Genomic DNA, 16,055 nt, shown 5'->3' with positions numbered 1-16,055 from the left:
AAGCACCCGACTCTGGGTTTTGGCTCAGGTCACGATCTTGGGGTCGTGAGACTGAGCCCCACATCCAGCTCCATGCTCAGTGCAGAGTCTGCTTGAGATTCTCTCTCCTTCTCCCTCTGCCCCTCCCGCTTGTGCTCTCTCTCAGACAAATAAATAAATCTTTTAAAAAAGGAAGCTAAATTTAATCAATCACCCAAAGTAACACTATCTTTTCTCCTAAAATGCCACCAAGTGGTTTTACATCAGTGGGTTCAAGAAGACATTAACCATCACGCTCAAGATACAAGATTACAGGTAGCTTTGATAGCAATCTATATAAAGCAATTGCATTTTGGTAGGTTTTCTCCTTTTAGATTTGACGAAGGATTTCTTTTTCATATGCAAAGAATAAACTCACACCTTTTGGCATAAATAGATGAATCCAGTATTGATGCCAATCAGTGAATGACAAGCTACACAGACATAAGGTGAACAACACGGGGGTAAAGACAAAGAGACAAAAGGAAACCCCCCACCTACACAGCAATGCTTAATGTGGCAGAGACTTCAAATGTGAGTGCTTTATACCCTCAGCCTGGCAGCCTTTCATAGGTAAGCATGATTTTTTGGAAGACGAAATTAAATGAAGCAATCACTGCGATACTGTTGCTAAAGCTTATTGTTTCCATTCTAAAGACCTTTGCATAAGGAAAGAAACGTTACACACAAATCACTCTCTTAGGAACAAAGCATACAAAACGGAGAATTATAATTTGAGAGCATCACCTACCATGAGAGTTTTGAATGCTATGATCGCTTTCAGAATATCCTGATGATCTGGATGCGTATCCTATTAAAGGAATACATTGTAAAACAATATTAAAGGAGAACAGATCAGCCGTTGTCAGGGGTCAGGGGTGGGAGGAGGGTGTGGCCGCAAGGAGACAGGAAATCTGAGGGGGTGATGGAACCGTCCTGCATCCCCATCGCTGCGGTGGTCACAGGAATCTACACATGTGATAAAAGCCATAGCACTGCACACCAAAAGTAGGAAGTCCATTTTACTGTAGGCTAATTTAAAGATCACAAAATAAGACAGCACTTGAGCATTTGACATCTCAGCACCTCCAGTGAGGAGGTGACCAAGAAACGAAGACAGCTGGTGGCGCTTCACGGATTTGGCAACAACATCCTAGGTGTGGTTCCTGAGACTTTAGATAATAACTAATCGGCAGTCGGGGGCCATCATCAGGCCATGTTGTTAATAAATGACAAGAGGTAGGGAACTGTGGGAACTGAGTGGTGGGTAGAGAAAAATCAATCCCATTTCACTTTCCTTCACAATCCTTCATTTTCCCTCTGCAGGCTCAACATGGCAGGTGGGAACAAAATTCCAGGTTTTATACCATTGTGCTCCTTTGTAAGCCATGGTAGTACCTATGGTCTGCAATTCCATGGTACTTACGACCCCGGCAAGCGGACAGGTTCAAGAACGGCTTTGAGGAATCCTTACGTTCATGACTGCTCATGAAGGGAAAGGGGAGATTCTTGGGGAGGCTGTAGACCTGACGTGGGGGTAGATGTCTACCTAACCTCTGGGATTCAGCTGGAATAACGGAAGGACAAAATCTGCTGCTCCACCAGCCTTCGGTAAGAAAACACAGAGCCGAACGGACCCAGGTCAGGAGAAAGCATCTCAGCAGATGGCGAACTAGCGCTGAGGGAGGGTGTGGGTTAGCTGATGGTGGGAAATGGAAGGCAGGAGTGTAGACGGGCTCCAATTCAAGGAAGCCCAAGATAGAGGGTCCAGGCAGTGGGGGGGTGGGGGCGCATCTGGGGCTTCTCCGCCTCCAACTGAGTGTGTTTTGCTCAGAGGACATGCTTTCAATCCTTACAAATGCTGACAAGACCGGCAGCGTGCAACCTTTTTCTTTAAAGATAATCAAACCCTTTAAAACCTCAAAACCTTTCCCCAGACACAGGAAGAGCAACTAGGGTAAACGCAGCCTCCCTCAGAGGGCCCTCCTCTCCCACCCACACCTCAAACACCCGTGCTCGATGGCGCAAGGACGACTCCAGAAGCTATCCCTGTTGACTGGTTTTTAATAAAAGGATCGGGCCTCTTGCTGAAACAGTATTCCATGATCAGGCCTTGTTGCCAGTCAACTCTAAGTTGATAAACACAAATGTGAGGGAACTTTGATGTAGGTCCATGGATACAAACACAGATAAACTAATACTGGACCCATTTATAAATCTTTAGGGAAATTCCAGAATGTTCCAGCATAATCCAGAGTCAGAAAGCTTAATGATCACAGGGCTCTCGAGATATTTAACCCTGTCTGTAGTGAAAGTGATATTTATATTTTCTATTGTTTTGCTTTGTTTATCTCCCCAAATCAGGTTGGTTCATATACCAGAACAACAGAAGATCTTGGTCGATTTTGACTGAACCACCATGTACAGAGGAGGAAAACGTAAGTCAACTTGAAAAAAGCAGCAGCACCGAGGCTGGGAGGGAAAATGATCATGAATATTTAGTAGTAAAGGAAAAAAATTAATGACTCTGTGAATTGATAGAGGTGTGAATTAACTTGCTCATGGTAATCATTTCACAATCTCTACATATATTCAGCCATCCCATTGTACACCTAAAAAAATCACATTGTACAACCTAAACATATACAGTTTTTATGTCAATCACACCCCAATACAAGTGGAAAAAATAAATAAGTAAAAATAAAAAAATCTTCAGCGGGGGGGGGGTGGGGAAGAAGGCCCCCTTTTTATTTCACTGCATTAAGAGGGAAACTAGAAGCCCAACAAGAGGGAAGACTGGATCAAGTAAAATGCGAAACCAAGGCTTTTTCTGAATTCCTCAGTGAGGTTAGTCTGGAGGGAGACTGGCGGCTTCCTCCAGAGCAGAGGCCCATACCTTGCCTTCCCTTACCTCCATATGCCGTTCCAACTCTTGCAAGAGAGTAACATACTTTTCCAGTCGCATGAATGGTTTGCTGAGGCTGGTTGTTAAAATGAGGATACCTGGGCTGGATGCACCTTGACTTTCCATGAACTGTTCCAGATCATCACTAGCAAAAGAACGACCGTGGTTTTGTTACTGCTTCATGTTCCAAGTAAAGAATTATCAACCAAATTATTGATTTATTATTAGAAGACTATTATTTTCCTGTATTTCGCACAATATAAAACCGAACAGAAATAAGTTTCATTAATCCAAATGCCGTCCGATTCACGTCAACTCCGTTCAGTAAACCTTTATGGAGTTCCTGCTGTGTAATCAGCCTTGTGTCCAGCACTGGGGCTCAGGACCCCCAGCTTCCTCTGCTCGTACGACAATCCTTTATTGACATCTACTAAGTAACAGGCTCTGGTCTCTGCTGGGGGATACAGCAGTGAACAAAACAAAAATCCCTGCCCTTAAGGAGACTGCCCCCACGGACATGGGACATACAGTCTACCAGATGGCCTCAACGTACGGTTTTAGTCACTTCAAACGTTCTAGTTATTGACTGGTCAATTGCCAAGGGTAGCAACTCACCGCATACTCAAGTTTTGAACTTGATTCTGAACATTACAAACTGCATGTGTGTCCGACTAACCACAAAGTCACTTAGCCTAGGATCTGAAACCAGTGCAGCAGGGCTGCACAGACAGTTCTATAAGGCGGCAGCTTGGTTAAAGGAAAAAGACTATTCATATGTCACGAACTCTACCCTAGAAGCTTGTGCTTTTTCTTTCTTCCTTTTTGCACCATCTGGAGTGTCTCCTTTCCAGCAACGTGATACCGAGTCCTGGGGCTGCAAGCTCATTTTAATATTCATTTGTGCAAGGACCCCCCCACTGCCTATGGGATGGCATGTTCTGAAACTTCTGCTTCTGCCTTGGCCCCTTTTGCCTCCTTGCTTGCCCGTGCATATCTAATCAGTCTCAAGTTTATTCCTTTCCATTCGCACTGCCACTGCCTCGGTTCAGACCTTTATCTCCTCCCATCTGGTTGACTCCAAGAGTCCAACTGGTCTCCTGGCTCCTGGGCTTTTTGGCTTCCCAGCCTTCCTGCAGACCGCCGCTCTAATTCTGTTGCTTTCTACTCAGGAACCCCTGCTTGCCTGCAAACCTGAGCCTGCACTTTCTAGCCTCCCACGGGTCCCACCCATCTCTCTCCTCACTCTTTCACGAACCCTCCACTACAAAATGACTTACTTATTCTCCCTAGAAGACAGCTCAGGCAGGACAGTGCCTAAACATGGCGTGTTGCAATCAGTGGTGAAACATGTTCAAAGAAACTTGCTATCAGCAGTAAAACACTGAGGGGGGGAAGGGATGGGGTGGATCGCAGGTTACCCCTATTCACAGACACACTCCCTCCTTGGGCTTTTGTGAGTGGGAGAGGAAGGGATGGGGTTTCGACTAATGCCCTGGCAACCGGGAGCCATCTGGGGTCACACGTATGTCAGAGGGAAAATGGGCTGGGAATCGCTGCTTTCACGGAAGCTGGATCACGTCTGAGTGGTCACGCCTGACAAGCCACGCAGAGGATTGTATCTGTTTTTGCCCCAGAAGCCCCTGGGAGGAAGGACGTGCCCTGGACCTGGAGTCATAAAACAGGGCTGGTGACCCTGGATCAGTTACCTGACCTCAGCTGACTCAAACCTACTTCCTACTAAAATTCTGAAGATTCGCCATTGGGGTTTGGAAGGTGACTGTTTCATGGTAAGGTCTTCGGGAGTGCGTTTAATCCTATTTAATATGTGCAACGGCCCTTTCAACCCAGGTGTTATCCTCATTCTACAGATGAGAAACCTGAGTCTCAGGAAGAGTGAGTAATCGGAAGTAAATGGCTAAGTTGGGGTTCGTGCCCAGGTCTGAAGTCAAACCCTCAAGTCTTTCCATGACACCACACGCCTCTGTATAGAAAAGGATTTTGTAAACTTAAGTAGTTTGTAAATACATTTGTATTACTATTATTACTGTGCCAAGGCAAATACCTTGCTAAAATCACATCTTTAGAAACTACCATTAAGCTGTGATTTCCAGCTTAATGGAAACTCAATTGATGTTAAATTTCCAACCAAGAACATAAAGTGCACAAAGAGGCTTAAAAATTCATTGCATATAAAATATAATTAGGAAAATACTTGAATTTGGAGAGTGTATTTGAGTAGAAATATAATTTAGAGAAAATCACTTTCCTAATTTCTTTTCAATTTGGTAAACAAGTCTTATTTTTTCTTTCCATAACCGAATAAGTGCCCCCCCGTCCTCAATGTTCTACTCTAATTGATACAAGGCTTGCGACAATTAAAAGCAAATACTAACGTGTACTTTGTTATTACTTTCCATGCAGCATTCTAACTTTTAGGCTTGCTAAATATTATAAAAGAGGTTGTTTTTTTTTATTTTACAATTTAACACACATTCATTGGCTGTTGGGAGGAAATGAACATTTTACTGTGCAACAAAAGAATAAAACTACCTTAATAAAGCTGCTGCCCATTACAATAACTAGATCCTGCAAGACACATTTTACTGAGCCAAATAAACTTAATCCACAAATTAATGTCATTATACAAAAATGTAAAACTCAAATTTATATTGTTGTACCAAAGAACAAGCTGTCTTTAAAGTGCGGTTTTTAATTTTATACAGCCTGTTGGAAATGTCAATGGGTTAAGGCTTGTTTTTCAAGCTTCACATGTTCTGTACACATGATGTGATACAAGAGAAGCAGTTCTCAATGTATAAATGCTGTCTTAGACTCAACATACGTTTATCTCACAGAATGCAGGGTGCATGGGGCTCTGGGATGCTCTGGCTTGGGCTGGAAGGCTCCAGGAAACTATCTTACCTTCTAATACCTCTACAGGGCTTAACCATATCATATGAGAGTGTTTCTGGGAATCTTTGCATAGATTTCTACTTTGAATGATGAGAAGTCTACCTAGAACATCTGGAAAAGGATCAGATATTCCCCCCACACACACACACCCTCCTGCCCACACCCCTATCATGGAAATCACTGGAAAGGGGGAAGTGAGGCCTGAGAAGCTGAAGGCCCCAGGCCTCTGGCCAGTGGAAAATCCCAGGGATCCCGCAACTGAGTTGGGTGGATCCCTATTATCCCTTTTTCATTAATCTAGTCCCAGAGAGCAGGCTGTCTGCTTTTTTGTCCCCACCACTTTTTATTTGTGATCAATCTCACTCACTCCCTTTCCCGGTTCCTCAAAGACACAGACAGGACCAAATCCAGTCTCAGAATGGTCCCTACGCTCCTTGTCCCCAAAGCAAGTACATAACACAATTCTGGGTTTTTCTCAAAGTCTTCATTGCTGACAACAGGGTAAACAGAGTGACAACTAACAAGAGGAAAAGGGCACAGTGGTGACGCAGTGGTGTCTGTCGCTGCAATGGACTTCAGACCTGTCTTAGCACTCACTTTCCCCTCTCCTTGCTCTCTCTTTCAATCCGGATCCCTTTCCCTCGTGAAAAGGATGGGAGCCACACCAAAGCAAGGGAGAGAGGTGGGTATTTTTGTAAGAGAGAGCTTATTCCCAGGAAGAAACAAGAGCTACAGTAAGAAGCCTGAAGGGGAGAGAGAGGGGAAACCCCAAAAGACCTCAACCAGGGGATAACAAAAGACTGGGGCAGCCATTCAAATATATGTAAATATGGGGACACATCAAAGTTGGGGTCTGCTTCTATACCCATATTCAGCTAATACATTACTGCATTTTTAACAAGGTGCCAACAGGCTGTGAATTTTAAAGCTGTAGATCTTTGCCAAATGTCAGGCGCGTTGCTGGTATGATACTGCCATCTGCAGGCTGAAGGGAAGAACTTCAACTGACTGGCCTGCTCAGGCTGGAGGGATTTTCCAGTGTCTAATCACCCACAGATTCAGCAGGGAAAGAACAGAAATCCACCGATGTCCTTGTTTCAGCTGACACCTTCATCTAAAACAGGATTTTAGGGGCGCCTGGGCGGCTCAGTCGGTTAAGCATCCGACTCGGTTTCAGCTCAGGTCATGATCTCAGGGTCATGGGATGGAGCCCCACATGGGGCTTCATGCTGGGCAGTGAGTCCGCTAAAGTTTCTCTCTCCCTCTCCCTCTGCCCCTCCCCCCACTCACCCTCTCTCTCTAAAGTAAATAAATAAATCTTTTTTAAAAAAGACAATAAAACAGGACTTTAGACCGAAATTTCTGTAAATCTCATTCAACTCTGCCTTGCCTCTACTAGCCAGCATAAATCACCACAAGATGCATGTAACAGAGCTGAGATTATATTAGAAGCACATCTGGGGAAACCCCCAAGCATTTCAATTTAATTTTTACCCCTTCCATGCAAATTACAGGTAAGATTAAAAATTCAGTTCTATGGGACTCCAATGAGTCTTCCATCATTTCAAGGGATATTTTAAGATTCTCAAAAAACACCACTAACCAAAATGAAGCAAATAGGATATGATAATCCCCCCAAAGTTGAGAACCTCTAAATTAACTTTAAATCATAATGTTTGAAGGGATCTGTACTGTTATTATAAAATTAAATTCCTAATGTGGGTAAATGCAGTCAGTAACATTTCAGCACACAGAGTTACAATAGAAACTTCTCTGAACACTACCACTTCTTTCTGGAATTACTATTCTCAGATTAAAAGGAAAAGAGGGGCATCTCTTTTTATTGGTATTAAGAAATTTGCCCTTATACACACAAGATGTTTATGTATCCACCACAGGAAAAATGCTTCTGGATCTTTTTTTTTTTTTCTTTATTGAAGATAGATAGTAAAGTACGAAAACATTCCTGGAAATGATAAAACCAAATTCAGGACTGTGGTTCCCTGTGGCATGGGAGGGAGGAGCAGGAAGGAGCAGGAAATAGGAGAGAGTACATACAGGACTCCAACTGCAGTTAGAATTTGTTAAGCTGACTGGTGACTTGATTTTATCTCTGTTTTTTGTCTGCTGGAAATACCGCATACCTTTCTTCTAAAAAGCAGCTAGTAGCCGGTAGAAGATGAATACAGTAGAAATAAGGAGTGGCTACAACTACCTTGTGCTAGATACTGGGTCTCTTGTAGACATTATCTCATTTAATCCCCACACAAACCCACTTTGAGCTGCAGAAGCCAATTCTTGGCCAGTGTGGCTGAGAGGTTGGAGGCTTCCTTCTCTACTCAGCCCCCCGCTCACACACACATAGGGAGGAGGCTGTACCCCAGGACTGGCAGGCTGAAAACACTGGGACCCAACACCCTCACCCCCACGCACTTGTTGGGCAGAGGTTCTATGCTGGGAGAGGCAAGCAGAGAAGACCAGAGGCTAGTGGCACAAAGATTTTGCCCAGGGAGGAAGACAGCCTATAGGAACAGAGAGTTCTGAAGCTCTCCCCAGAGGAACTGGTTTTAGTTGAAAAAGAGTGTGGGGGAGGGGCGCCTGGCTGGCTCAGTTGGTAGATTATGTGACTCTTGATCTCAGGGGTCATGAGCTTGAGCCCCACATTGGGGGTAGAGCCTACTTTAAAAAAAAAAAAAGGAAAAAAGAAAAAGAGTGTGGGGGAAATCCAAGCCTAAAGGCTCTTGCAAAAACAATGAAGATTTTGGTGGCAAGCAAATAAGAGGATGCTGGCAGTTCTTCTTAATTAAGAGCAAGAATCTAAACCCTAGGCCAGTTAGGTCACGAGAAAGAACCAAGGAAAGAGACAGCTAAGAAGGGTCAAAACAAACTTCAAACACTGGTCTCAAAAGCTACTTCGTTGGATCAGATGACAGATCAATTTATGCCCCCAGGGAATTGTCAAAAACATGAGAGCAATCAGCTGGAAATTAGTGGAGCCTAACAGCTGGATGTGATATGGAACTGAGGTAGACAGCTTATCAGGAAAATCAGGGCAAGATGGGCAAAGAGAACCCTGCTAATAAAACCACTGTCCTTTCAGGATGACTGTGTGCATGACCAAGGCTGGGTCCTCCGAGGAATGACATCAGAGGTGCACACTGTGGGCAAAACAGACCTCACTAGAAGAGTCTATCAAGTCACTAGACAAACAAAGAAGCAAACAACAACAAAAACACAGCCCCAAAAGGGGAGAAAGGAATCAGTGTCCAGAGTTGCTAAACCTAAAATTATTGCATAAAGTGTCTAGTTTTCAACAACAAAAAAATAGCTAATACGCAAAGAAACAGGAATGTGTGACCCATATATAGGAGATAAAAAGAGACAACAGAAGTTGTCTGTGAGAGTGACAAAATGTCAGACTCAACAAAGACTTCAAAGTAGCCATTATAAATGTGTTCTAAGAACAAAAGGAAACCAACCATGCTTATAGAATTAAAGGAAGCTATAATGACAATGTCTCACCAGAGAGTATCAGTAAAGAAACAAATTATTAAAAAAAAAAAAAAAAAAGAACCAAATGGAAATTCTAGGGTTAAAAAGTACAGTAACTGAAATTTTAAAATTCGCTGGAGCTGCTCGATGGTAGATCTGAACTGGCAAAAGAAAGAATCAGTGACTTTAATGATAGATTCATAGAGATAATGCAATCTGAGAAAACGGGGGGCGGGGGGAACAAATAAAGAAAAATGAACCAGCTTCAGAGAAATGTGGGACATCTTTAAGCACAATAAGACATGCATCCTGAGAGTCCTAAATGAGAGGAGAGAGAGAGAATGGAGCAGAAAAAAATATTTGAAAAAAAAATGACTGAAAACTTCCCAAACTTGAGGAAAATGTTACTCTACATAGCCAAGAAGCTCAATGAATTCCAAGTAGGAGACATGCAAAGAGATCCACATACAAATTATAGTAAAAATGCTGAGAGACAAAAACAAAAGAGAAAGAGAAAAACAACTCATCATGGGCTATGGAACCTGAATAAGAATAACCGCTAATTTCTCCTCAGAATTAATAAGGGCCCGGAGGCAGTGAAATGACATACTCAAGGTAAAGAAACAAAACTGCCCACCAAGAATTCTATATCCATCCAAACTATCTGTCAAAAATGTAGGTGGAAAGAAAACATTCCCCAATAAACAAAAACAGAGAATTCTTTGCTGGAAGACCCACCTTACAAGAAATATGAAAGTGGATGATAAAATCAAGTAAATCCAGATGTAAATTCAAATCCACATAGAAAAAAAGAGCACCAGCAAAGGTAATCATGCAATTATGAAAGACAGTATAAATACCTATTTCTCCTTTTTCTCTTAACTAATATAAAAACAAATGTATAACGCAATTTCATATAATCATATCATGGGGCCTGTAACATATAGAAATGTAATATATTTTACAACCACAGCACAGTGGAGGTGGGTGGGAGGAAAGCTCTACTGGAATAAGGATATGATACCAGATAGTAACTCAAATCCATAGGAAGAAATAAAACACATAGTAAATGAGAATGTTAATGGAACAGATGCTCTAAATATATTCTTGTTCTCCTTTCCTCTCTCAGTTTCATTAATACACATAAAATTACATCAAATAATATTTATAGCAATGTTACTGGGTTTGTAGCATAGAGATGTAATATGTATAACAACAGTAGCCCCAAAAAGGGAAGAAGACACAGAGCTATACAAGGAATAACATTAGTATATCTCACTAGAATTAAGTTAGTGTGAATATAAAGGAGATTCTGGTAAGTTAAGATATATATATATCTTTCTATATATATATATATATAGAAAGTCTCTGAGCAACCACCAAAAAAAGGAATTCAAAAAATCACTGAAAGACTTCTGGTTTCAGCTCTGACATGTAAAGAGTTTGGAGGGCATCATTACTACTCTCACAAGAAAAAACACTGAACTGTCTGAAAATCAATGCCTTTTCTTAGATCCACTGGGAATTGAGATCACAGGGAAAACCACCCCCTTCCAAATCTGGAAGGACCGGTAAATACAGAGAATTAAAACAGAGATGCACTTCCTGAAGGATAAGCCACTGGAGCCAGTAACTCAAATGCTAATTTTGATGAATTTTAAGAGTCTAAGTGTGGACTAGCTGGGCAGTTAAAAACTCCCGACCCAGTCTCGGGATCCCCATACTTCTGTGGGTTTTGCATCTAAGAGCCCATGCAAGTTCTCATGGTAAAGATTGGAGAAAAATCCCATTGCTTACTGTTCTTACACTTAAAAATTTGTTTAAGAGGGTAGATCTCTGGGGCGCCTGGGTGGCTCAGTCGGTTAAGCATCTGCCTTCCGCTCAGGTCATGGTCCTGGAGTCCCAGGATGGAGTCCCAGGATGGAGTCCCGCATCGGGCTTCCTGCTCAGCGGGGAGTCTGCTTCTCCCTCTGACCCTCCCCCCTCACATGCTTTCTCTCTCTCACACTTTCTCTCTCAAATAAATGAATAAAATCTTAAAAAAAAAAAAAGAGGGTAGATCTCATGCCATATATGTATTTTTGCCACAATAAAAATAAAAGGGAAAAGTTTTTTTAAAGTGGAGGAGAGGGGCATCTGGGTGGCTCAGTCACTTATGAGTCCGACTCTTAATCTCAGCTCGGGTCTTGATCTCAGGGTCATGAGTTGAAGCCCCGCATTGGGCTCCATGCGGGAGTGGAGCCTACTTAAAAAAAATAGTGAAGGAGAAATAATACTTCCTCAGGCAAATAAAAACTGAGGGAAATTATGACCAGTAGACCACCCTTGCAAAAATTGTTAAAAGAAGTTCTTCAGAGAGAAGGAAACTTAGATCTATATAAAAAAGGAAGAGTGTCAGAGAATAATAATAATTAAGAGTCAGATTCATAACCAACTGAGCCACTTTAATAGTACAATATGCTAGGAGAGAAGATAAAATGAAATCATATAAAATATTTAACTAAAACCAGAGAAGTCAGTAAAAGGGGGGTAGTAAAGAAACAAAGAACAAGTACAATGAATAGAAAACAGTTATAAACATGGTAAACATGAATCCAACTATATCAATAATCACTTTAAATGTAAATGGTCTCAATATGCCAATTAAAAGACAGAGATCATCAGAGTGGATTAAAAAACAAGACTCAACTGTATATTGTCTATAAAACATTGATAGAATAAAAGGAAAAGGACGCAAAAGATATATAAAAAAATAGCTGGATTATCTACATTAATTTCAGAAAAAGCTGACATCAGAACAAGGAAAACTATCAGGGATAAAGAGGGAGCATTACATAAAGGTAAAGGGCCAATTCTCCAACAAGATAAAACTATCCTTAACGTGAATACACCTAACAATGGAACATCAAAATACATGAGGCAAACATTGATAGAACTGAAAGGAGAAATAGATAAATCCACTATTGTGGTTAGAAACCTCAACATCCCTCTATCAATAATCAACAGATCCAGCAGATAGAAAATTAGTAAAGATATAGCTGAACTGGACAGCACTGTCAATCTAGTAATCTAATTTACATTTATAGAATACTTCATCTAACCACAGAAAAATATATATTCTTCTCAAGCTCACGTGGAACATTCACCAAGATAGATTCAATTCTGAGACATAAAACAATGTAACAAATTTATAAGGATAGAAGTCAACAAAGGGTGCTGGGACATTAGACATAGACACGCAAAAGAATGAAGTTGGACCCCTACCTCACACCGTATGCAAAAAGTAACTCAAAAATAGATTAAAGAGCTAAACGTAAGAGATAACACTATAAAATTCTTAAATAGGCATAAATCCTCATGACCTGGATTAAGCAATAGTTTTTGAGCTATAACATCAAAAGCACAAGCAACATATATTGGACATCATCAAAATTAAACTTAAAATTAAAACTTTTGTGCTTCAAAGGACACCATCAAGAAACTGAAAAGACAACCCACAAAGTGGGAGAAAATGTTTGCAAATCATCTATCTGATAAGAGGAATGTAAAGAAGAATATATAAAGAAGTGTTGCAACTCAACAATGAAAAGATGAATAGCCCAACTAAACAATGGGCAAAGGATTTAAACGAACATATTTTCAAAGAAGATATTATAGCCAACAAGCACGTGCAACTGTGCTCAACATCATTAGCCACTGGACAGGAGGAGACTGACTGCTACTGGCTACATAGTTGCTTTGGGGGAGATAAAAATGTTTTGAAACTAAACGGTGGTGATGGTTGCCCAACCTGGCAAATATATTAACAACCACTCAATTATACACTTTCTTTCTTTCTTTCTTTCTTTCTCTTTCTTTCTTTCTTTCTTTTCTTTCTTTCTTTCTTTCTTTCTCTCTTTCTTTCTTTCTTTCTTTTTCTTCTTTCTTTCTTTCCTTTTCTTTCTTCTTTCTTTCTTTCTTTTAAAGATTTTATTTATTTATTTATCTGACAGAGAGAGACAGCGAGAGAGGGAACACAAGCAGGGGGAGTGGGAGAGGGAGAAGCAGGCTTCCCACGGAGGAGGGAGCCCGATGCGGGGCTCAATCCCAGGACCCTGGGACCATAGATCTGAGCTGAAGGCAGACGCTTAACCGACTGAGCCACCCAGGCGCCCCTCAATTATAAAATGGTGAATTTATGGGACACCTGAGTAGCTGAGGCGGTTAAGCATCCAGCTCTTGATTCTGGCTCAGGTCATGATCTCAGGGTCCTGGGATTGAGCCCCGCGTGGGGCTCTGCACTCAGCAGGGAGTCTGTTTGAGGATTTCTCTCCCTCTCCCTCTGCCCCTCTCCCCAGCTCGTGTGTGCATGCATGCACTCTCTCTCTAAAACAGATAAATAAATCTTAAAAAAAATAAAATGGTGAATTTGTGGTATGTACATAATTTCTCAATAATAAAACAAATAATCCAATTTTAAAATAGGTGAAGGATGCGAATAGACGTTTCCCCAAATGAAGACATACAAATGGCCAAAAAGCCCGTGAAAGACACTTAACATCATTATTCATTAGGGAAATGCAAATTAAATCACAATGAGAGATCACTTTACACCCATAATGATGGCTATAATCAAACAGACTGATAACAAATGGTGGGGATGTGGAGAAAATGGGACTCTCTGACACTGGTGGTAGGAACATAAATGGGTGCAGCCACTCTGGAAAACAGTCTGACAGTTGCTCTGAAGGTGAAAACAGAAGAGTTATCATATGACCTCGCAATGTCACTCCTAGGAATCTACCCAAGAGAAGTGAAAACATACATCCACCCAAAGACGTGTAGCTGATGTTCAGAGCAGTGGATTATTCACAATCCATATGTCTGCAAATTGGTGAATGGAAGAACAATATGCAGTATCTACATAATGGAATCTTCTGTGGCAATTTAAAAAACGAGGTACTGGGGCGCCTGGGTGGCTCAATGGGTTAAGCGTCTGCCTTCAGCTCGGGTCATGATCCTGGGGTCCTGGGATGAAGCCCCACATCGGGCTCCTGCTCAGCGGGAAGCCTGCTTCTCCCTCTCCCTCTGCCTTTCCCCCTGCTTGTGCATGCGTGCTCTCTCTCATATAGATAAATAAAATCTTTTTTAAAAAGTAAAAAGTAAAAACACGAGGTACTAATAAGTGCTACAATACGGATGCAGCTTGAAAACATTACAAGAGAAGAAAGCCAAACACAAAAGGCCCTATGCTGTGTGACTCCACTTAAATGAGATGTCCAGAATCAGCCAATCCAGAGTGACGTAAAGGACTTTAGTGGTTGCCTTGGCCTGGCAATGGAGGGCGCCTGCTAATGAGTATGGGTTTGTTTGGGGAGTGATGAAAATGTTCTCCAATTGATTGTGGTGATGGTTGCCCAACTCTGAATATGCTAAAAATAATTCAACTGTATGCTTCAAATGGGTGAATTGCATGGTATGTGAAGTAGGATTCAATAAGGCTGGTAGATAAAAAAGGAAATGGTAACATTTTCTTTCTCTTTTTTTGGTAATGTTTTATTTCTTAAGCTGGGTGGTGTGTACATGGGTGTTCATTTTATTGTAATTCTTTAAATTTGCATTTAAATTATTCTTTGTAGGTAAAATATAGATCTCAATAAAAATACTGTTTTTAGGGGCGCCTGGGTGGCTCAGTCGTTAAGCGTCTGCCTTCAGCTCAGGTCATGGTCCCAGGGTCCTGGGATCGAGCCCCGCATCGGGCTCCCTGCTCGGCGGGAAGCCTGCTTCTCCCTCTCGCACTCCCCCTGCCTGTGTTCCCTCTCTCGCTCTGTCTCTCTCTGTCAAATAAATAAATAAATAAATAAAAATACTGTTTTTAGAAGTCTGACAGACCTAGATGCTAATTCTGGCTCAACCACTTAAGAGCTATGAGCTCTCTGGCCGACTATTTGACCTTCCAATGTCTTATCTGTAAAGCAGGGATGGTAGTAATAGTAATTCCCTCATAGGCTCTTACATCATGTGCCTGGCGTGCTGTCAGTACTATTATTAGCCAACATTAGCTCTAAGGAGTTGAGCCACTTGCCTAAATAACTCAGAATCATGGCCTCTCTTTCTTTAAACTCCAACTTCCATATTTGCTATTCCACAAGAATTCATGACTTCGAATAAAATGGACCTTCAAGTGGGACCCACTGAATTCTACCTTTAAAATGTCCTTACTTAATGGCTCTATAAAGTCCATAAAGCTCCTTTTTAAAAGATTCATTCATTCATTCATTCATTCATTTATTTATTTGAGAGAGAGAGTGAGAGAGCACGAGCAGGGGGAGAGGGAGAGGGAGAAGCACACTTCCCGCCGAGGGACTCGATCCCAGGACCCTGGCATCATGACCTGAGCCAAAGGCAGATGCTTAACCGACTGAGCCACCCAGGCGCCCAAGTCAATAAAGCTCCTAACAAACCAGGACAAAACCAAAATTTCCACCACTTCTGAGGGTTTGTGTCAACTGGTGTTCCAGTCTGGCCCTGGGGGTTCAGGTCTGAGCCAGATTAAGAAAAGAATATTCTTTCCGGTCGTGAGCAGCCTCCAGAATCCATATCCATTCTGAGTCTCGTCTCCAGGTTACGTCCTAAGAGACTTTGTGTGGTGAGAGACAGCCCCCCTGCCCCTGCCAGATCTCTAGCACATGATTTCAAAGTTCAAACTGCATCTTTAAGCCTATCATCCAGGGTTCTGGCCCAGATG

General features: G+C 41.8%; 1 protein-coding gene across 6 annotated transcripts in view; it reads right to left on the bottom strand.

Annotated features, from left to right (window-relative positions):
* Positions 1-16,055, bottom strand: part of ARHGEF6 (Rac/Cdc42 guanine nucleotide exchange factor 6) — a 114,818-nt gene that overhangs the window by 18,461 nt on the left and 80,302 nt on the right. For all 6 annotated transcript variants that reach the window (XM_032428218.1, XM_032428220.1, XM_032428217.1 and 3 more), the window contains 2 exons: positions 2,930-3,068; positions 770-829 (listed from right to left, as the gene is read on the bottom strand). In XM_032428218.1, coding sequence (XP_032284109.1) covers positions 770-829; positions 2,930-3,068 — 199 coding nt within the window. The remainder of the gene's footprint in view (positions 1-769; positions 830-2,929; positions 3,069-16,055) is intronic.

The sequence above is a fragment of the Phoca vitulina genome, unplaced genomic scaffold (genome assembly GCF_004348235.1).
Source record: "Phoca vitulina isolate PV1807 unplaced genomic scaffold, GSC_HSeal_1.0 scaffold39, whole genome shotgun sequence".
NCBI lineage: Eukaryota > Metazoa > Chordata > Mammalia > Carnivora > Phocidae > Phoca > Phoca vitulina.
Note: the sequence above shows the minus strand (reverse complement) of the source record. Positions and strands in the feature narration are given on the sequence as shown.